This window comes from Carassius auratus, chromosome 40 (genome assembly GCF_003368295.1).
Source record: "Carassius auratus strain Wakin chromosome 40, ASM336829v1, whole genome shotgun sequence".
Lineage (NCBI taxonomy): Eukaryota > Metazoa > Chordata > Actinopteri > Cypriniformes > Cyprinidae > Carassius > Carassius auratus.
The window spans coordinates 3137827-3160000 of NC_039282.1; the positions used below are offsets into that span (position 1 = coordinate 3137827).

Genomic DNA, 22174 nt, shown 5'->3' on the forward strand with positions numbered 1-22174 from the left:
AAAAAGCACTTGCGATAAGTTGCCTTATTTTTTTAAGCTGACGCAACTTTTTTTTACAGTGCAGTATAGGGTTTACTGTATTTTCAGAAGTATTGTGACATTTTGTCAAAAGGTCAAAGTTTAAATATGCTGTTAGTTATTTTACTTCAGTGTGCAAAAAGTGTGCGGTCAAAAATAAGAACATCATTTTCCGTTAAATTTACATGAGTTAACTTAAATATATAAGTACACTTGAAATTAATACCAAGTTAAGTGAACATAATCGTTTAAGTACATTAAATAAGCATCAAGTTTGGTGAACTGAGTGATTTAAGTACAGTCTACAAAACCAAACCGTCAAGTTAAATTTAAATATGTAAGTTTTGGGAGACTCCATTACTCAATTAAATTGAGGTAACGAGTTTACTCAATCAATTTAGTTCAGTAAACTTATTAGGGTTTTCAGTGTACAGGTTCTTCTAAAAAAAATAGCATATTGTGATAAAAGTTCATTATTTTCCATAATGTAATGATAAAAATTAAACTTCCATATATTTTAGATTCATTGCACACCAACTGAAATATTTCAGGTCTTTTATTGTTTTAATACTGATGATTTTGGCATACAGCTCATGAAAACCCAAAATTCCTATCTCAAAAGGATGCCTCGATAGCAGCTTTAAGCTCATCCAGAGTGTTGGGTCTTGCGTCTCTCAACTTTCTCTTCACAATATCCCACAGATTCTCTATGGGGTTCAGGTCAGGAGAGTTGGCAGGCCAATTGAGCACAGTAATACCATGGTCAGTAAACCATTTACCAGTGGTTTTGGCACTGTGAGCAGGTGCCAGGTCGTGCTGAAAAACAAAATCTTCATCTCCATAAAGCTTTTCAGCAGATGGAAGCACATGAAGTGCTCCAAAATCTCCTGATAGCTAGCTGCATTGACCCTGCCCTTGATAAAACACATTGGACCAACACCAGCAGCTGACATGGCACCCCAGACCATCACTGACTGTGGGTACTTGACACTGGACTTCAGGCATTTTGGCATTTCCTTCTCCCCAGTCTTCCTCCAGACTCTGGCACCTTGATTTCCGAATGACATGCAAAATTTGCTTTCATCCGAAAAAAGTACTTTGGAGCACTGAGCAACAGTCCAGTGCTGCTTCTCTGTAGCCCATTTCCTGCACACGCCTGTGCACGGTGGCTCTGGATGTTTCTACTCCAGACTCAGTCCACTGCTTCTGCAGGTACCCCAAGGTCTGGAATCGGTCCTTCTCCACAATCTTCCTCAGGGTCCGGTCTCCTCTTCTCGATGTGCAGTGTTTTTTGCCACACTTTTTCCTTCCCACAGACTTCCCACTGAGGTGCCTTGATACAGCACTCTGGGAACAGCTTATTCGTTCAGAAATTTACCTGTGTCTTACCCTCTCGCTTGAGGGTGTCAATCATGGCCTTCTGGACAGCAGTCAGGTCAGTCTTACCCATGATTGCGGTTTTGAGTAATGAACCAGGCTGGGAGTTTGTAAAAGCCTCAGGAATCTTTTGCAGGTGTTTAGAGGTAATTAGTTGATTCAGATGATTAGGTTAATAGCTCGTTTAGAGAACCTTTTCATGATATGCTAATTTTTTGAGATAGGAATTTTGGGTTTTCATGAGCTGTATGCCAAAATCATCAGTATTAAAACAATTAAAGACCTGAAATAGTTCAGTTGGTGTGCAATGAATCTAAAATATATGAAAGTTTAATTTTTATCATTACATTATGGAAAATAATGAACTTTTTCACAATATGCTAATTTTTTGAGAAGGACCTGTACTTAGTATTATTATCTATTTATTATTTATTTATTTACTTGAACATTGGTCGCTGCTAAAACTATGTATTGTGGCCTGTGTATTTGTTGCTTTGTTCTGGTGCCCAAATGCAAAATGTTTTTTGAATGCTTGATTAAGATGCGTCTTTTGTCTTGTTGATACGACTGGTGAGATAAAACTGAATTACCCTACGGGGATAAATAAAGTTGTTTGAATCTTGAAATATTGCTACAAGTGTGATTGCATCATATAATAATTGCTGTTAATATTGGTCACTGTCTGTTTGATTACATTTTTTAATGATTTTTCTGTACTTTCTGCCATATGCACACAAACTCACAGTCACCACTGATAAGCTACTACTAAATATTGTAGAAATTAATTTGCTGTGCAACGATTTGTATTGTGAAAAGCAATATACAAAAAAAACTTAATCACACAGAAAAAAAACAATTTTGCAGGTAGTACAGTTATTTTAATAAAAAGCATATCAAAATCACAATAATGACATTGATGTTATTTAGAAAACATTAGACATATAAACCTAAAGCTGTACACTTGTGCACCGTAAACCGAGCCATTTAAGGAAAAATACTGGCTTTCAAAGGCACTTTGAAGCGTGCTTCTGTCTGTGAATTCATATGTTGATAAAATAATATTTGTACTTCTGTCAACAGAGAATGCAAAAGTTTGCTTTAAATGAATAGCTTTAGTACACGAAACACCTGGATGAATTATAAAACTCTTCTCCATCATTTGATAATCACTGGCTGATTTACTGACAGGCTAAATCATTTGTAAAATTACATAAAGAAGATGCAGGTTTTGACAATGAAACATCACATGCAGAAGTGTAGTTGAATGTGTCCTGTAAAATCCAAATATTTAAACACACAGTGTTTCTCATCATGAAAGACAGTGATTGAAAAATGTGAGCATGAAAATATACACACAAGGTGACTGACAGAAAAATAGGGGGAAGTTGTGTTAATTTTGGTTAATCTTAGCCAAAATGTTCAATCAGTCAATCTGACGGGGAAATACTTTCCAAACATTGGTTATATGTAAATAATTTAGTTTCAGAACATCTATTTCTGTTTTTGAAGTTATTTTGAAACAGCCTTTTTTATAAATATTATCATGGCATGATAATATGGTAAAAGTACATCATTAGATAAACTAAATGGATAAACAAAGAAATACAAACAATACAATGACAAAAATGATAAGTGCAAAATATACAATTTACAAAAAAAGAAAGAAAGAAGAGAAAGAAGAAACCAGACTGTGCTTGAGTCTGAGGAAGGGTCTGATGAGCAAAGACCTGTTGAATGTGTGGCCTTACACAGCTTAGTCTAGTCTACTGCCCTGTCTAATCATCTAAACCTTACAAGAAACCACAAAATTGGTCTCAAATCAATGTAAAAAAACCCTGTAGATTGAGAAACCCTTAGAAACAGTCCACATTCACCTGGAGGTCAGCTAGAGTCTGTAGGGTCAAACACAATTACTGAGGATTTGGTTTGACATGTTAGACCTAGCACAGATTACTCTCGTCATCCTCCATGTGTTTCTTTGGATAAAGATGCTGGTGAGGAGTCTTGAGAGAGAAAAATGTCTTGGAGAACAGACACAGATTCAAGCTTTGACCAGTTCTGTCCCATTCTGGAGGCTGGCAGTGTCAAGCTAGTTATCTGACCTTTGTGTCAGTGGTCATTGTAAATCCAAGCATATCCTGAGTCGATGATGAATATATTGTGCAATTAATATCAGCAGAAAGCTAACTTCACTTTAAAATGTAAAGCTTACAGAAAAGAGGCTTTAACTGGTTAGATTCAAGATTTAAGACTAGGGTGTTCTTGGTGGTGCTAGGGTTAAAAAAAGCCCACTCCCATGTCTCTTACTATTTAACCACATTTAGTTTATAAAAAAGTAACACATCTCCTAAACAAGCCGTACAATTTAAGGGATCATTCATGTGCATCACCAGAGTGTAAAACACAGAGGTACTCAGATCACTAACCCTAATGACGGGAACACACCGCACCATTTTGAAAGTCACAGCATTCCTGTTGAATCTAGCACCGTCCAGTTCCTGTTGTGTGCACATGACACAACCTTTCCAGAGACAACTGATCTACGAACTACATTTCACGACTGAACCATTGGGAGAAGTGTTACAGGAAATAATGAGACAGGAGTCCTCACTTCCTGTTAGAAACTGTCTCCCACAGGAAGCTTGTGATACAAGTGGTCTGTCTGCTGGTGTGCAGTGAAGAGATGATGGTCTGAGCAACAGCAGCACACATCACTCAATACACCAGTGATCTGATACATGGGTTGATGCTGCGCACATCACTTGTCAAAGTGGACAGAAACTTCTCTCTTTGTTTCTGGTTATGATAGCATGAAAGACAAAATATATAATTCATTTGGTTTTGAGGACTTTGGAATGAAGAGGAAACACGTTTGTCTGAAAAGCATAAAAAAGACACAATTCGCTTTAAACACTGAATGTCTGGTGGAGTGTGAGGCCTGTCTGTGCAAAATGATAGCTCAGCTCTCCAGCAGAGACAGTCCTGGTCATCCCTTCCACGGCCCTTTCTTCTTCTGATCTCGGTCCTCCGGGGAGGGTCCTTCAGAGGGCACTGGGGTGGAGCGGGACGAGGGCGAGGGAGCAGGCCCCATCAGGGTCACACTCTCCATGGAGTCGGCGTTGAGGAGGCGCTGGTTCTCATGCTGAGGGCAGATCACGTAGCGGTTGGGGTGATGGACCTCTACAGTGGCCACTGAGGCCGAACCCTTCAGGGCCCCCAGAGCACACGGGACCCCCATTATAGGGTCCCAGCCCCCCACGGCCCCCAGCTCTCCAGAAGTCTCCTCCATATTCACATAGAGGATCTCCTCTGGGTCTTGGCTCGGAAGATCTTCCAGGACCTTCTGGAGCTCGCAGCACAAGATCTCGAAGCTCGGCCTGTCCTTGGGGCTCAGGAGCCAGCAGGAAAACATCAGGGAATAGCTGGGGAAACACACAGATGGCAACCATGAGTGTTTTCTTCACACAATGCTCTGGTCTGGTTCTAATACAGTCATGGGTGGGCTGGGTTTTATTCAGTACCGTTTCCAGGTCTTTAAATAACACACTGGACAGAGCACCATACTACAGTACAGATGGTTTTACCTGCACTTCTGTTCAGTAGTGCCACAGAAGAAGAAGAAAAGAAATGATTTTCAGTTTGCAGTCTAATGACTGACCGCTGGTAAAAGTGTCTGTAAAACCAGTTTGGAAGTTAAGCTCAGAATACAGCATTTGTGACATAATCTTTATCATTACCATTTAATTTTTTATTTTATTTTTGATCATGAAAAATCTGCTTTACAGTGAGGCGTTTATTTAAGGGGATGGAGCCAGTTCTCATAAAAACAATCACTATCTGAATAGTATAATAGTATCTGAATTTCTTTGTCTGTTTTCTTAATTGCAGAATATTTATCATGTGCATCCAGCCCTTCGTGCTGTCTTTGCTGTAAACTGGTTTAAAGGGACAGAAGTGAGAGACTTATTTACCCTCATTTGATAAAACTGTTTTGAAAAAAAATATTTTACATTTAGGAATTTCTAGAATATCTGTTTCGGGTTTTTTGTTAGTGTAAAAACTTTTCCAAAATAAAAAAGTAAGTAAGTGAAATTCTCACTTATTTTTCACAAGATCTTGAAGTGTTCCTGTAGCTCAGTGGTAGAACATTGCATTAGCAAGCGTAAGGTTGGGGGGTTTGATTCCCCGGGAACACATGATAGGTGTAAATTGTTAGCCTGTATGCACTGTAAGACGCTTTGGATAAAAGTGTCTGCTAAATGCTTTGATTTAATATTATTTAATTAAATTTTACTCAATAAAATGTACTTATTCATTTTTTTTACTTTTTACTTAACTTAATTTACTTAATTTCCAAATGTGTTAAATTTACTTGAAAAATGCTTGTGCAAAAACTTGCCAAATAAAAATTAAGTAAATTTACCTATTACTTTTTTCAGAGCACAAGATGTAAATAAATAACATAAGCTTTCTGATTCATATTCTGTTTTTATATCTCTATTATCAGATTAATAAATCAAACATTATCAAGTAAATAACAAAAGCCTCAGTGACACATCAATAAGCCTCAGAAGTCAATGACATACAGTCAAAGATGTGTTGACTCCAGCACTGCATCGTTTTCTTCTAAACACATTAGAAACCCAGCAGTGCAGCTTCCTTTACAGCAAAGCTTAGGCTGAGGATGAACGTAGAGTTGACCAGAGATCCAGATACTCACATGCTGTCCAGGCAGTCTGGAGGCTGTTTCAGACGGTTGCCCTGTCTCAGATAATCATAGATTTCACTGTTTTCCACTCCAGGGTACGGTGTCTGACCTCGAGTGGCGATCTCCCACATTGTCACTCCAAATGACCACTGCAGGACAGACAGATACACCTTCAGAGACCAGACGCTCAGAAACAGAGCATTTCTCACTATCATTCCTTCATTCTGTTTGTCAAGTGTAGGATGAATTACCACGTCACTCTTGCTGGTGTAGACTCTGTCCGCCAGACTCTCGATGGCGATCCACTTGACGGGCATCTTAGAGATGCGTCCTTGTCTGTAGTAGTCTCCGTTATAGATTTTCTTAGACAAGCCAAAGTCCGCCACACACACATTCATGTTCTCATTTAACCTGGTTAGCAGAGATCAAATTAAACACTGGGATCAATACAGGATGAAGATCTCTGTAGTGTACGGAGCACAAGAGCTGTGTCTCACATCAACACTCACATGCAGTTTCGAGCCGCCAGGTCTCTGTGGATGAAGTTTTTTCTGCTCAGGTACTCCATTCCTCTGGAGATATCCGTCATGAACTTCACCAGCATCTGAGACGGCAGATACTACACAGAGAAACAGATAATCCAAAGGTTTAAATCATCAATGCTTCATGATTCATCAGTCAATAGTGGTTTTCTTCTTGTTCTGACAGATAGATGGAGCCAGAGACTTTCCCAGCTTCTGCTCTGACCACACACACAATAACACAGATCATAGACCAGTGAGCTTTAGAAACACTTCTGCAGTACACTGTGTTCCTGACGTCTGTGCTTTATAGAGGAACTTCATTTATGATTACAGAGGAGTTTCACAGCTCTGACCAGGAGGATGTGCATCTAGCCACAAAACAAAACCGGTCATCAATTAGATCTTGACAGAATCATTCATTCAGAAAGAACAGCCGCGCTTTCCTCCAGAGTTTACATGCAGCAGTGATGGTGTAATGTCTGTGTAAAAGACTTCTTTTAGAGAGTAATAATGGTGCCAGAGAGGACAACCTGTGTCTGTATGAGCCACTGTTTCTAATTTGTGTGTACAATCACAAATATTAAACTTTTTTTTTCTTCAGATAAATACATTATTAGTTAAAGGAATTGTTCACCCAGGAACAAACCAAACTTTACTCAAGTTCAAGTGGTTCGGACACACAGGTGCATCTCAATAATTTAGAAATGTTGTGGAAAAGTTGTGAAACTTGTGTATTAAATGAATTCAATGCACACAGACTGAAGTAGTTAAAGTCTGTGGTTCTTTTAGTTGTCATGATTTTGGCTCACATTTAACACAAGACCAGGTGTGTTTGATTAAGGTTGGAGCTGTGGACCTCCAGGAATGGAGTTTGAGACCAATGTCTTAATCAATGCTGAAGCACTCTACGCCTGATCTAAGTCTTGATGCAGTTCTCCAGAGCTCTTCAGTGTTTCCCTCACCACAGGTGCGTCTCCGAGTCTGGAGTACAGCAGGTAGCTGTGGAGGTCACCGTGCTTCATGTAGGGAAGAATGACCACAGGAGACGGATAGCCTTCACTCTCCACCGTCTGCAGACACACACCTGTCACACAACACACAGTCCATCACTCTTACCTGTACAGTATATTCTGTCTTACTCTGAGGATATAATGCATGTGAAGAGGCACAGATCCAAATATTGACTTGCTGATGTCTGTCGCAACTTCTTTCATGTCCTTATTTCTGTGATTAAAATATTCTCAGCTACTGACACGATGCACTTTAATAATTATGTGTATTAATATACTGTCTTGATGTGTTTCCTGAAGTGTTAGACCATGTGTCTGGCCTCCTGTTACTGTATTTGACAAGATGTTGTTTTCAGCCGGGAGACTGAAAGAGTGAACATACTTACCGAGGAGCCGCATGACGTTCTGATGATCGAACTCCTTCATGCACGCCGCTTCTCTCAGGAAATCTTCCATTTCAGTGCGAGTGCAGATAGCAACTGAGCAATACACAGCAGGAGGACGAGGTTAGTCTGATGAACATGATCACAGCTGTTTTCAGAGATGCTGCAGTCGCTCTTGACTCACTTTTCATGGTCTTCACTGCCACTTTGAGCACAGAGTCCTCCTGAGAGAGCGAACCCTCCATCACAGAGCCGAACTCACCTGCACACACACACACACACACACACGTTACGATCTGATCATCAGTCAGTACAGCACCTGGTTCTCTACAGTATTTATGTAAGCTCACCTTCCCCGAGTGTTTTTCCCAGCGTTAGCTTGTGTCTGTCCACCATCACGTCCTGTAGCTTTTGCTTGAGCTCATCGCTGATCCCCAGAGAGTTCACTGAGAAAAGAACGAGAGATCTGAGAGATCAGCATCCCATTTCAAAGTGTTTTCAACAACGTGTGAGAAAAACAATAGATTCTTTAGAGAGAAAACTGGGCTTGACTCTGACACAATGCTGTTTCTTCTCCGCACTGTAATACAATCATCGAGTGACAATCAACCAGAGTCAGGTGAGAGTTAAAGGTGATATCTGCTGACGCTGAATACACAATGATTTTTATGTCTACACTCACTTTATTTCAAGTGTCTGCAAGTTAACATGAACTTGCTGATCATGTGTTATGTACATTTAAGTCTGAACCTTTTTGAAGAGACAACTGTCTGTATGCACCGGGGGTCTAAGAGTAATGCGATTTCAATTCTCTGTATGTATGTACTGTACATGTGGAAGAACTGACAATAAAGCAGACTTGACCTGACTTGATTTGTCTGTTTTATTTCTATTCACATGGCAAAAAATGAGAGGTACTAATGGAATGGCATTTAGGGCACAATTCAAAAGGAACTGCAAATTGTATTTGCCAACCAGAAAAAAGTAGCAAAAAGAAAACTGAAAATTGTATCTGCAATTGCATTTTAAATTTCAGAATCAGAATGAGCTTTACTGCCAGGTATGTTTACACATACACGTAATTTGTTTTCATGACAGAAGCTCCAGCGTGCAACAGAATGACGGGGGAAGAGCAGTGGGGAGAGAACAGAGCCCTGGGGAACACCGGTGCTGATTGTACGGGTGCTGGATGTGTATTTACAGGGAGAAGAGCAGTGGGGAGAGAACGCAGCCCTGGGGAGCTCCGGTGCTGATTGTACGGGTGCTGGATGTGTATTTTCCCAGCCTCACTAGCTGCTGCCTGTCTGTCAGGAAGCTGTTGATCCACTGACAGACGGAGGTGGGCACGGAGAGCTGATTTAGTTTGGGCAGGAGGAGGTTTGGGATGATCGTGTTGAAGGCCGAGCTGAAGTCCACAAACAGGATCCTCACATAAGTCCCCGGTCTGTCTAGGTGTTGCAGAACATAATGCAGTCCAATGTTTACTGCATCGTCCACAGACCTGTTTGCTCTGTAGGCAAACTGAAGAGGATCCAGCAAGGGCCCAGTGATGTCCTACAGGTGGGCCAGCACCAGTTTCTCAAATGACTTCATGACTACAGACGTTAGAGCCACAGGCCTGTAGTCATTTAGTCCTGTAATTTTGGGTTTCTTTGTGATGGGGATGAATTTCGGACTTGAGGATGGGGACCAGCTGGTCAGTACAGGATTTCAGGCAGGCTGGTTTAACACCGTTTGGGTCTGGTGCTTTTTTTCTTTTCTGCTTCCAGAAGACCTGCTGCATCTCGTCTTCTCTGATTTGAGGTGCAGGACGTGGAGGAAGTGAAACTGCAAATGGGTGACTTTCTATTGTTGTGCCAAAAAGACAGAATCATAGCTTGTAAGACATTGTAAATGCAATTACAAATGGACTTTGTGTTTCCATTTAACATTTGGCAGACATTACATCCATTGAAAAGAAAACGGAAAAACAAATGTGCAATTTGCAACTGGATTTAGATCTATACATCCACATATTGAAAATGCAACTGCAATACAATTTGCAAATCCTTCAGAATATTATTGTCTAATATCATTTCATAAGATACATTTGAATACAACTGAAAGTCAAATGTCTTTTGTGAGAGGGAATTTCACTCAAAGAAAATGTCCTTGTCAAAGTCAAGATTTAACAGATTTTGTTTTCTCAAATATTGTAATAATAAACAAAATAATAATAAATGGCCAATACTCTGGTGGTCTGGGTTCTCAAAAACTTGATATACTTGTGCATAAAATTAACTCAATTAACAATAAAATGAACCAAAGGGAGAAGAGCAGGTGCGTTAAAAAAAGTTTTCCTAAGTATTCTGTTTCACTCAGAAACACGATATGGAAATAGTTCATTTGTTCTTGAGTTGTGTTCATATAATGTTCCTATAATCTGAAGTGTGATGAAAGTAAACTGATTTGGCCTGCAGTCCAGAGGGCTATGGATGGAGTGATGAAAGAATGAGAGAAGAGCTGTGATGACTGTGACACAAGCAGATGTTTCTGTTTTCACTGACATGGTTAGATGAATGAGCTCTTCCCAATTGCCTCTATCTGAAGAACGCCACTGATTCTCCTGAAGCATGAACTCAGCAGAGGAAGTGAAACTGTATTTAGCAGCAGTGTCAAAACATCATATGATTTAACAAATGTTGCAAGATTGTTTTGCTCTTCAAATGAACCAAGATGGGACACGAGACAGAAGTTAGGATAGACAGAGAGAGAGCAAACAAACAGAAAAAGGGCTTGTTATGGGACTTGTCCAGATGACATCCACCCTTTACTACTGCTCAAAACAAGCTCACGCTTTCATGACCGTCCTCCATCTCTATCTCACGACACATGACATCAGGCTTTACTGCAAGGTTCTGGAGCAGAAACCAAATAACATGCAGACCATGAGCTGGTGCAGAAGTTGAGCTCATGACAGCAGTGAGAGATGCATGAGAGTTACAGTCAAGATCTGTCTCCACTGCAGTTCAACTCTGAACTCATTCTCAGGTCACGGTGTATCAAAGATCAGAAAAACTAATCAAGTGCACTTGAAAGACTTCCTGATGTTAAAGCCATATTTCAGGTTCAGAGCAAGTTAAAGGGGAAGTGAAGCAGTCAGACAAGTTTACATTATTTCGCAAACTGATTTCCACTTTAATAAAAAAAAAAAAAAAAAAAAAAAAATTAATGTAACCGTTTAAAGAAAAAAGGATATTTTGTTATGACTTTTGGAGCAAGGGCTCCACTATCTTGCAGTACCACAGTGAGTGATGTTCTCTCCATGGCCAGTGAAGAAATATCACACAAATGTGCTTGCTTTTCACCATAATTGCATGCATATCGAAAACACCAAGATGTCTAAATCACAGAGTTTTGATCATGGTATCTAACAAATGGCTCGACATTGTTTACTAAATAATGTTAACTACATAATGTAAACTTGACTGACTGCTTCACTTCCACTTTAAGCTCAACTGCATTAATGGTGTAATGTTGTTTATGACAAAACATATTTTTGACTGTCCCTCTGTTAAAACGAAGTAAATGAGAAAAAACAAAAACAAAAACAAAAAAACATAGGCATTAAAATACTTTTCTGGTTTAGTAAGGCACTGCTGTCAGTTTCCATCAAGGATTCTGCTATGTTCCTGATTATCTCTGTCAAGCTCTTGTATAAAGTGCTAAAATAAATGTCACTTGACTTAAAAAGTTAGGGTAGAGTTAAAGTTAGGTATCCTCATGCAGGAATTTGTTTAAACTTGTTCAAAGTTTATTTGATTATGTACCATTGCACATTAAGCCTGATAAATAAATGCTGTAAGAGTGTTGTTCAGGATTGTTTCGTGTTAGCTGCATCAGTCTAAAGCTTATGGACAGGAGTTTGTTGAGCAATACTGATGCTGGACTTCAGTAGCACTGAATGTAAGAACCTGTGAAACATCATAATACAAGCTGTTTATGTAATGAGTGTGTGTGGCACTGACAGCATGTGTGTCTGTTTGCTGAGGTTTATTAACTCCAGCTCTGACTTCATGATGATTTACTCAAGCATCTACACCAGCAAGTTTCACAGGTAACGTGTGTGTGAGTGTGTGTGAGGGTGTGTGAGCGTATGTGTGTGTGTGTGTGGCAGTTTTCCGTCAGGTTTAAAGCCAACACCCATTTCTCATGAATATGTGTCATCTATTGGTCTCTGTTTCTCTGTAAACTTCTCTCTATCCAGTTTTGTTGCTCCTGCATGTCGAGGCGCAAGGGTGTCAGCACGTCCCTGTCAGAGCCAAATCCACCAGTTTTGAGCGTGAGATGTGATAGCAGGTTATGAGTTCAAGTGTGTGCAGTAGGGAGCCTGACTGATCTTCTGTCATGAGATACTCTCGAGACCATTAACTTACATATCTATAACTCACATCATCACTGATGGTTGAATTTTGAGCATTCTACCAATAAAATGAAAGGCATATAAAACCTGGTTACAGCTACATGTGTGAGCAAGTAAAGACTCGAATGTTCACATGTTACTCACGTGTGGCTTCTGCTGTGCGTCGGCTGTATGTTCGACGAGCTCGGTATCGCACCACGAGTTCACCGCTCTCCATCATGGGCTCAAACGCCTCACTTTACAACAACACACACAAAAGACACTCTTTGAGCCCACATATTCTTCACACGGGACAGTAACTCTCTTCCATTTTCCATTACTATATCCAGTTATTATATTTTTGGTAATATCTAAACTATACCTGTTGTAACCATTGCTAAACCAAAATATGTCCACTTAAAACAGCTCCTAAAAGGAATGAAGATCGCCTCCTGGTCCCTGTCCCTTTGCTCTTGTCTCATGTAGAGTTATGCTGGAAACTGTTCATTTTCTAGCTAGGTTTAACAGTAGCGTTAGCATCTCTGCTCACACCCACAGCTCAGAATCCAGCAGAGAAAGCAGAAAGCCTCATTACACCCACCCGAAGCGTGTCTCCTTCCGCCTCAGCCGGGTCACGTAGACGGTCAGGAGCACAGTGAGAGCGACGGCGGCGGCGATGGCCATGACCACGTACCACCAGTGCCAGGAGAACGCCGGAGGACTGTCCATACCTTCACACAGACACAGAGAGACAAACGGATTCAAAAGAGTGTGTTTCGCTGTCGGGAAACCTAGTGAGCTGCCTACTTAGGACATGGAGCTTGTCCTTGAACAGGGCTGTGAGGGATGATTTTCAGTAAAGCTGAGTAAAAAGCATTGACTTCTTCAAATCTGACTTGGCATTGGCCACTGGCTGGACAGATTTAAAACCGGTCTGAAATCTGCCTTACACCAGAAGAGCATTTAGTGTCACCACCTGAGACTTTGTATTGCAAACCGGTCACAGCCAGTGTTATCTCCATTACTGAAGCAGTCGTGAGCTGTAGTTTACGTCTAGTTAAGTCACCCCAGGCCAGACTCAAACTTGGGTTGTATAAATAAACCATACCATCCCGCTGCACTACGCTCACTCCCCAGCAGCTGATATCTGATGTGTCTTTATATTTGATCATGGTCATCTGTTCAGAGACTAGAGCCTGGAAGTGTTTTGTTCAGATGGTCATTGGTTGAATTAGCTCATTAAAATGACTTCAGTGCAAGACAGTCCACATTTACAGCAGGGTGTTTCTTCTAGAGATCGTCCGAAAGGCTTTCCACATGCCTCCCACTCAACGAACTCCTCTGAGGTTTTGCCTACAACTACTTTCCTACTCACATTTCTTTCTGTTCATTTCTTGCCCTCGTTTGTCTTTTTATTTCCTCTTTTCTGAGAAGGTAACAGCAGACAGAAAGAAAAACAACAACATTTTAAGAAGGGCTCTAAATAAGGGAAGTAAAGGGAAAAGTCCACTTCTATATCTTGTGTGGGTCCTATTTTTGTGGGAGGCAATGTCTGAGATGAGTTACATGTAGCATCTTCCCAACAGCAAAGAACAACTTCATTAAAACTTACACAAGCAGAGCGCTTTCTGTGAGGGATTGGGTCAAGGTGGAACAAATATAATTAGGTCAATACAAAAACATTTACAAATCAGTAAAAAGTTCTTATAATGGTGTGTGTGTGTGTGTGTGTGTGTGTGTGTGTGTGTCACTCACCTCTGGATTGCCCTGTTTCTGCAAAACATTGCAAGGAAAGAGTGTGTTAACATTCAGTGGAACTGTTTGAGCTGTGAGAATTTAGATGTGGTGACTGTCTGCCTGCTTTCACACCTGCAGGAATGAGTGTGATGGTTTGGAGGGGCGTCCAGGGCCCCTGTCCTGCTCCGGTGTACGCACACACTCTGAAGGAAACGTTCGACAGGGGGACTGAGAGATTGACAAACAGCTCTGTGTCCAAACCTGTGTCCACCACAACCTGCTGCATGGGATACACGCAGAACAATCCATCATAAAGCAATCCAGAGATAGAGGAATGGAGCAAACACAAATATTGTGTGTGTGTGTGTGTGTGTGTGTGTGTGTGTGTGAGTGTGTGTCTGTGTCTGTATGTGTGTGTGTGTGCGCGTGTGTGTTTGAGAGTGTGTGTGTGTGTTTGAGAGTGTGTGTGTATGTGTGTGTAAGTGTGTGTGTGTGGGGGGGTCACCTGTCCCAGGTTAGGTGTGCTGTACTCCATCCTGTATCCTTGCAGATGTCCGTTCATCTTTCCAGGAGGTTCTGTCCATCTCAGGATCACTTCTGTTCCGTTCACCACAGCTGTCACATTGTCTGGGGCTGCGTCTGGAACTACAACACAAACAAAATGCCACAAATTAACAATCTCCTTCAAACTGTGTAATAACGGTTTTAAAAGTTATTGATTTATTTTCTGTAATTTATCCAAATATTTAAAAAGGTTTGCTGCAAGGTTAAAATATGTGATGCATATAAACTAGGGTTGTAACGGTTCACGAAATTCACGGTTCGGTACCTTTTAGATACAGCAAAATGTAAAAACATCTCAACTCTTAAGAGAGCCGCAAGCGCACCACGGGTCATGTGACAAGAACTAACCAATCAGCTTCATCCTTTCCCGTAACAACGTTGAAAGCTCAGCCAAGATGAAGGAACAGCTGATCATAGTTGTATATGGATTGCAATTTTGAAATAAATTTAGTAGCAGAGCTACTGCGTGTGATTTTTAGAGCTGCAAATCCATTTATCCTTTGCCAAAATTTCCGCGTCTTCATGGAGAGAGCATGTCATTGATGCTTAGCAAAGGCAGACAACTCAGGGGCGCTTCTGCCTGAGCGCTTTGGAAAGAAGGAGAAAGCGGCGCGCCTAGCGTTTTCCACGCGTTTTTAGGCGCAATATGTGAACGGCCCCTAAGGCGCTCGCTCACTCAGCACGCGCTGAAGGCTCGTTGCAAAATGTCTAATGCATTTAACAGACCAAAAATAGAAAATCCTCCAATAACCAACAGGTCTTGTGTTTGGGTGCAAAACAACTCCACAGTTATTCCATAGTTATTCTTTTTTTTTTTTTAAATGTTCACACAACAACTATTTAAAAGCAATAACCTGAAGGATACAGTAGAAAAAACAATAGAGAAGCAGCTTTCATAATACAATACATACATTTAATTAATCTTTTTTTTTATAATCCTGCAATTTTGCGCCCCGTCCAGCAGATGGCGCCCCAGGCGGCCGCCTGTCTCGCCTGTCGGCAAAGCCGGCTCTGCTTTCAGTTAACAGTATTTAGAAAAGAACAACAATTTAAAATATAAGAAGCTATAGCAATATAAACGACAAGCCAAAACAAATTAATTTAGGCTAAAACTAAACTGAAACCAATGTTGGTTCTCTCGTTCGACACAAAAACAAATGTTTCCTTATCGGCTGTATTTGAATGCCAAATTATAATGTAGTATGATATCGCATTCCAATATCCACAGAAACCTTTCTTTTTTTTTTTGCATAACATCATGGCGGTATGTTTACACTTGGCACAGATTTGACTACACATTTAAAGGAGTGTGTGTGTTTTCTCAATATGTTTGATTGACTGTATTTTATTATGATAATGAACAGGTTGTATTGTCAAGGAAGCAAAACTTAACTGTGTGCCCGGATGTGTCGCCTTCTAACAGGGGAAGAAACTTCTCCTTTTAGTCATAAAGATAATCGGATTTGTAAAAGGTTTGCCTTTATTTGTGTACATTCACAATAAAATCTTTGTGCTCTTGTAATATAAGCCTAAAAAATAGGATGCTGCTTTCTACCCTCTGGTTTCCTTCCGCGCAGCACAAAAATGAACCGAAACTCTGTTTTTTTTTAATTAATTTTCTTAATTGATTATTTTAGTCAAATCTCTCCGAAGCGCTGCAGTGCATGATGTGATCTGAAGACCAGTGAATCCTCGTGTTCTGTTGTTTGCTGCTTTAAGCGTATGTAAAATTAATTCCCAGGAAACAAATGTTAGTATTTTTAACGGGTCACAGACATTTATACTTTCTAATTTAATTAAACGGACGAGGGTAAAGACAATCGACTCTACCTGCGCGACTCCACAGAGCGAGGTATTGCTAGTATTGTTTTTTTTCCTCTTTCTTCACTTTTTGAATAACTTGTTCTCAAATATCTCTTACACTTGTCACTTTGTGCTTTCAGATCTCTACTATCACTACTAACACTCGGAGAGCATGCTATGTACGTCGCAGGAAGGCCTGTCTGACAAACCTACGCCATGTCCCTCTGACCTCTACTACTACGCTCTCTATTCCAGTTGGTCTCTGGAGCTGCCAGTCTGCAGTTAACAAAGCAGACTTAATTTCTTCTATTGCTACTCATTCCGGTCTCAACCTCATGGCACTGACAGAGACTTGGATCAAACCTGAAGACACTGCCACCCCTGCAGCCCTCTCTACTAATTTCACTTGTTCCCACACTCCTCGTACCACTGGGTGGGGTGGAGGTACGGGTCTCCTTATATCAAAATAATGGAAATTTGGTCTTCAACCATCACCTACAGGTAACAGTTAATTTGAATCACATGCCATTACTGTAACCCACCCTGTTAAAATCCACTTTGTGGTCATTTATTGTCCCCCAGGTCAATTGAGAAACTTCTTGGAGGAGTTGGATGTGCTGCTATCAAACTTTCCTGAAGATGGTACTCCTCTGGTACTGCTTGGTGACTTCAACATCCACCTAGATAAACCCCAGGCTGTTGACTTCAAAACTCTGCTCACCTCATTTGATCTCAAGCTAGTGTCCACTACAGCGACTCACAAATCAGGCAACCAACTGGACCTCATCTACACGCGCTGTTGCTCTGTGGACACCTCTTCAGTTGCTCCACTGCACACCTCTGATCACTTGCTCATTACTGCTAACCTAGCACTTACTCCTGAAGTGGCACACACTCCAACGAAGGTCACCTTTCGACGGAACCTACGCTCACTCTCTCCATCTCGCCTTTCTTCTGTGGTTTCATCCTCGCTTCCTGTACACTCTCAGTTTTCAGCTCTGGACACGAACAGTGCTATGGACACTCTTTGCTCCACTTTAACATCTTGCTTGGACAACTTTTGCCCATTGTTGTCTAGACCAGCACGCACCACCCCATCTGCCCCCTGGCTGTCCTAGGTTCTCCGTAAACATTGCTCTAAACTCAGGGCTGCACAGAGGAAATGGCAGAAATCAAGGAACTCTACCGACCTCAGTGTGTATCAGTCTCTCCTCTCTTCCTTCTCTGCAAATGTCTTCACGGCTAAAACATCATGCTACCACAACAAAATTAACAACTGTTGTGACGCCCAGACACTCTTCAAGACTTTCTCTTCTCTTCTTATTCCGCCACCACCACCTCCTCCATCGACTCTTACAGCGGATGACTTTGCAGTTTTCTTCACAAATAAGACAAGATCCATCAGTGACCAATTCTCCACACCGCAGACTGAGGACAACTTCACAATGACCGACGCACACTCTTTCTCCTCCTTCTCCCCACTCTCAGAGATGGACGTCACCAAACTTATCCTGTCCAATCATCCTACTACTTGTCCACTTGATCCGATCCCCACTCACCTCCTTCAACCGATCTCTTCTTCAGTCATACCTTCACTTACTCACATTATCAACTCCTCTCTTCACTCTGGAACATTTCCCTCAGCATTCAAGCAAGCTTAGGTAAACCCACTGTTGAAGAAACCATCTCTAAATCCAGCGCTTCTTGAAAACTACAGACCGGTATCCCTTCTTCCATTCATTGCAAAGACACTTGAGCGGGCTGTGTTCAACCAGCTTTCTATGTTCCTTGTACAGAACAACCTCCTGGACAGCAACCAGTCTGGCTTCAAAAGTGGCCACTCAACTGAGACTGCTCAGCTCTCGGTTAATGAAGCCCTGCGACTGGCAAGAGCAGCTTCAAAATCCTCAGTACTCATCTTACTGGACCTGTCTGCTGCTTTTGACACTGTTAATCACCAGATTCTCCTGTCCACCCTCAGAAAGATGGGCATCTCTGGAACTGCTCTCCTGTGGGTTAAGTCCTACCTCTCTGACAGATCCTTCAGTGTGTCTTGGAGGGGTGATGTTTCAAAGTTACACCACCCTGCTACTGGGGTTCCTCAAGGCTCAGTACTTGGACCACTTCTCTTCTCCATCTACATGACATCTCTAGGATCTGTCATTCAGAAGCATGGCTTTTCTTATCACTGCTACGCTGATGACACCCAACTCTACTTCTCATTCCAGCCAGATGACCCGACAGTAGCTGCTCGCATTTCAGCCTGTCTGAGTGACATTTCTAGCTGGATGAATGACCATCACCTTCAGCTTAACCTTACGAAGACAGATCATCAGTTAAGCTTCACAGACCATATTGCTACAACGACCCGGTCCTGCAGATTCGCCTTATACAACATTAGGAAGATCAGACCCTTCCTATTAGAGCAAGCCACCCATCTTCTTGTCCAAGCCCTCTCCTCATCAGGTTACACTGGCTACCAGTAACCACTCGCATCAAATTTAAGGGACTGATGCTTGCCTACAAGACGACCACTGGCACGGCACCAACTTACCTATACTCACTGGTTAAATCTTATGTCCTCTCCAGAAGTTTGCGCTCTGCAAGTGAACAACACCTTGTGGTGCCATCCCAAAGAAGTTCAAAATCACTCTCACAGACCTTTTCCTGGACTGTGCCCAGCTGGTGGAATGACCTCCCAATCTTAATTCGTACAGTCTTTACTCATTTTCAAGAAATATCTAAAGAATTATTTTTTTGACAGCACTTAACCAACTAATACTAGAAGTTTTCCTTTTATTGTCTCTTCATAAAAAATAAATAAAAAAAACATGGCTATGTGTTCTGTAGACTAACTGAGACTTGTCATGGCACTTGTATACTGTTGTTGTTCTCTTGTTGACCTGACTGCTTCTATTGTTCTCATTTGTAAGTCGCTTTGTATAAAAGTGTCTACTAAATTATTAAATGTAAATGTAAAAGTAATTTAAATACGATTGTCGGTAAATGGTTAATAATCGTTTAAAGGTTAGGAAAAATAACCAAAATGGACATTCCTACTAGAGGAAGTATAATATGGAAGCATATGGCTTGAACATGTTAGACATATCTAATCATTTCTGTAATACATTTTATTTTTAATTTTGCAACTTATAAAGCGTTAAAATTAATATTCATTTTACATATTAAAACTGGTGTAGTAAATGGCAAATGAAAATTATGTAATTTAATTTTCATTTTCATTTTGCACCAAACGTTGCACAAATGTATTGGAAAATGTAAATGTAAATACAGAAATGCATTGCCATTTTACATATTGCATTGTCATTTTGCATATTACATCCCAAATTGAATAATGCTACCCATATGCTTCCATAGTATAACACCAACAACTTTTGACTGTTTAAACACAAATTATGATTACAAGTGTATATTATTGATTAATACACACTTTTGTTTATGTTTTATATGTATTTATTTGTTTTTGCATCACATCTGCACTGTATGGATTTTCTGATGTAGTAAACGTGCTTCTTAGCTCACCTGGTACAGCACTGTACACAAATGTGTAATGAAACAAAATCCATATTAACTGTTTCTGAATAAACTGAACACACTGTGTAGCAACAGACACTGGACATTTCACTTTGAAACTGCCATGAAACATGAAAATGTATTGCCACCCATCATTGAATTCACTTCACTACCAAAGACTGAAACGCTCCAGGAAAGCTCTTTTCATTCTGAGCTGATCAAAATGAAAACAGCTGATCTCAGGTGAAAGTCAGATGGCTCTGTGTGCCGTTGATCAGCTTTTAAAAGTAATTTTTAGGAAATCAACTCATTATTTATTATCTGACATGTTGGTGTTTTATCTTTCTCTTGGATGATAAGATGCACGGAGTAAACAGCTGGATAAAACAAAAACTGTCCGTCTTCATTTCAGGCTGCAAAGCAACAAAATGTGATTATTTGATGTTTTATTAACAAGGTTCAGGAGGAGCGTGTCAGATACTTATCCTAATTAACACCAGTGGAGCACACTCAAGTTCATCAACACCATGGTATAAATACTTACATTGAAATATAAATACATAAAGTATAATTATTAAGTATAAATACATAAATGTACTTATATTTCACTGCTGGTCATATGCTCTCCATATAACCATGTATGTGAGAAAAAAAAATCTTGACTGCTGACTACAGCTGACGTCCCTCTGTCCACTGACGGTTATCAGCATCCCATACAGGATACACTCATACGGGGAGCGGGGTACTCCTGGTTCGGCTCGGAGCACTTCCCCACACAGCACGGATAATACACATTATCATACTTCAGCTAATCATATAGAAGTGTGAACTCCTGACATTAAGGGGATGATTCTCTTCTACACCATCACTCCTACACCTACATGCATATTTAATCACCTGATATTTATCTTTATTTTTACACAAAATTGAATAAAAAAAAAAAGAGGGAAAGAAATCCCAGATGATAACTACATTCCACTCACAGCGATGTGATGTGGTCATGAGACAACAATGTGAAACACGTACAATGTCTGCTGTTGCACTGCTGCACTGATTTTCTTTCACTAGTATAAGTGTTCTCTGCAGCAGTCAGTGAGTAGAGAGATAGTATTACAGTCTGAACATATTTACACTTATGAGTAGCAAAAGTGCTGCAAAGAGCCTCTTTTACTTTCTCTCCCTTTCTTCGTTCAACTCATTTCATTAATGCTGTTTCTGTTTCTAATGCAGAGCAGCAGAAAAAACAACACACACTGGAACGACTGCAGTCATGGTCTGGAAATAGCTGTGTGTGTGTGTGTGTTTGCTAACCCTAACAGCAGAGTAAGGCTATTTCTGAGTATATTTTTCCCCATTGCAGGAATGAAAGTGCATTGTTTGTTATTGGAGGAACATGGCGAGGTACTCTGATGATGTTATCGAGAAGAGTTTCACGTCTGATTGTTTCCACATGTGTTTCTGGCTCACTGCTGTGAAAATAGCATTCTGTCAAAAGTCTCTGCCTTCCTCTCCGGTCTCTCTCAGGCCTAGCCCTCTCTCTCTCTCTCAGTAACTTTCCTTACTGGAAATCTTCTACATTTCCAGTCCAAGCACACAGTGCAACCCGCATGAGCAGAGCGCCGGAAACCAGGAGACATGAAAAATGGCCGGACACGAAACTTTATGAGAGGGAAACATGAAAGACCTCGTCAAAAATCCCATATGAATATACAGGATTCTGATTTTATTGGGTGCAAATCATCTGGTTTGTCCAATAAATTGGTGGGGATCTACCAAAAAAACCATCTGTATTCATTAGTGTAATGAAAATAAGGATTATGTGGACAATGTGCTTTACTATCATGAAGCTAACAGTGCAGTATTGATCCTACATTAATGAATGAGGAGATGTGAGCTGCACAGATGAGAAGCACCAGTAAACCTCAGTCTTTAGCTGTGAAATGAATCAAGCGTTTCACACGAGCTGCTGTACAAGGCCCCAGCCTCGGTCTTAAAGCAATTAGTCACATATTGTCTTGTTTACTGTTTGTGGTATAAAATCTGCCTTCAGAGAGGTTTCTCTCATGCAGACCAGGGCTGAGTTTATAAGAAAACACACTCCATCTTATCCTGCTTAATCCTGTTCTGTTCACACA

The 22174-nt window shown here is 40.7% G+C and overlaps 1 protein-coding gene across 2 annotated transcripts in view; it reads right to left on the minus strand.

Annotated features, from left to right (window-relative positions):
- Nucleotides 1-2251: 2251 nt before the first annotated feature.
- LOC113058255 (tyrosine-protein kinase receptor UFO-like) overlaps nucleotides 2252-22174 on the minus strand; it is a 33840-nt gene continuing 13917 nt past the window's right edge. Inside the window, exons 8-20 of one of the 2 annotated variants that reach the window (XM_026226010.1) lie at nucleotides 14644-14783; nucleotides 14271-14415; nucleotides 14157-14174; nucleotides 13003-13132; nucleotides 12567-12658; nucleotides 8371-8466; nucleotides 8205-8282; nucleotides 8024-8116; nucleotides 7590-7711; nucleotides 6613-6722; nucleotides 6355-6514; nucleotides 6116-6252; nucleotides 2252-4817 (exon numbers count right to left, since the gene is read on the minus strand). In XM_026226010.1, coding sequence (XP_026081795.1) covers nucleotides 4382-4817; nucleotides 6116-6252; nucleotides 6355-6514; nucleotides 6613-6722; nucleotides 7590-7711; nucleotides 8024-8116; nucleotides 8205-8282; nucleotides 8371-8466; nucleotides 12567-12658; nucleotides 13003-13132; nucleotides 14157-14174; nucleotides 14271-14415; nucleotides 14644-14783 — 1757 coding nt within the window. In that variant the 3' untranslated portion in view covers nucleotides 2252-4381. Of the gene's footprint in view, nucleotides 4818-6115; nucleotides 6253-6354; nucleotides 6515-6612; nucleotides 6723-7589; nucleotides 7712-8023; nucleotides 8117-8204; nucleotides 8283-8370; nucleotides 8467-12566; nucleotides 12659-13002; nucleotides 13133-14156; nucleotides 14175-14270; nucleotides 14419-14643; nucleotides 14784-22174 lie in introns of both variants that reach the window. The other variant, XM_026226009.1, reaches the window with a different exon arrangement.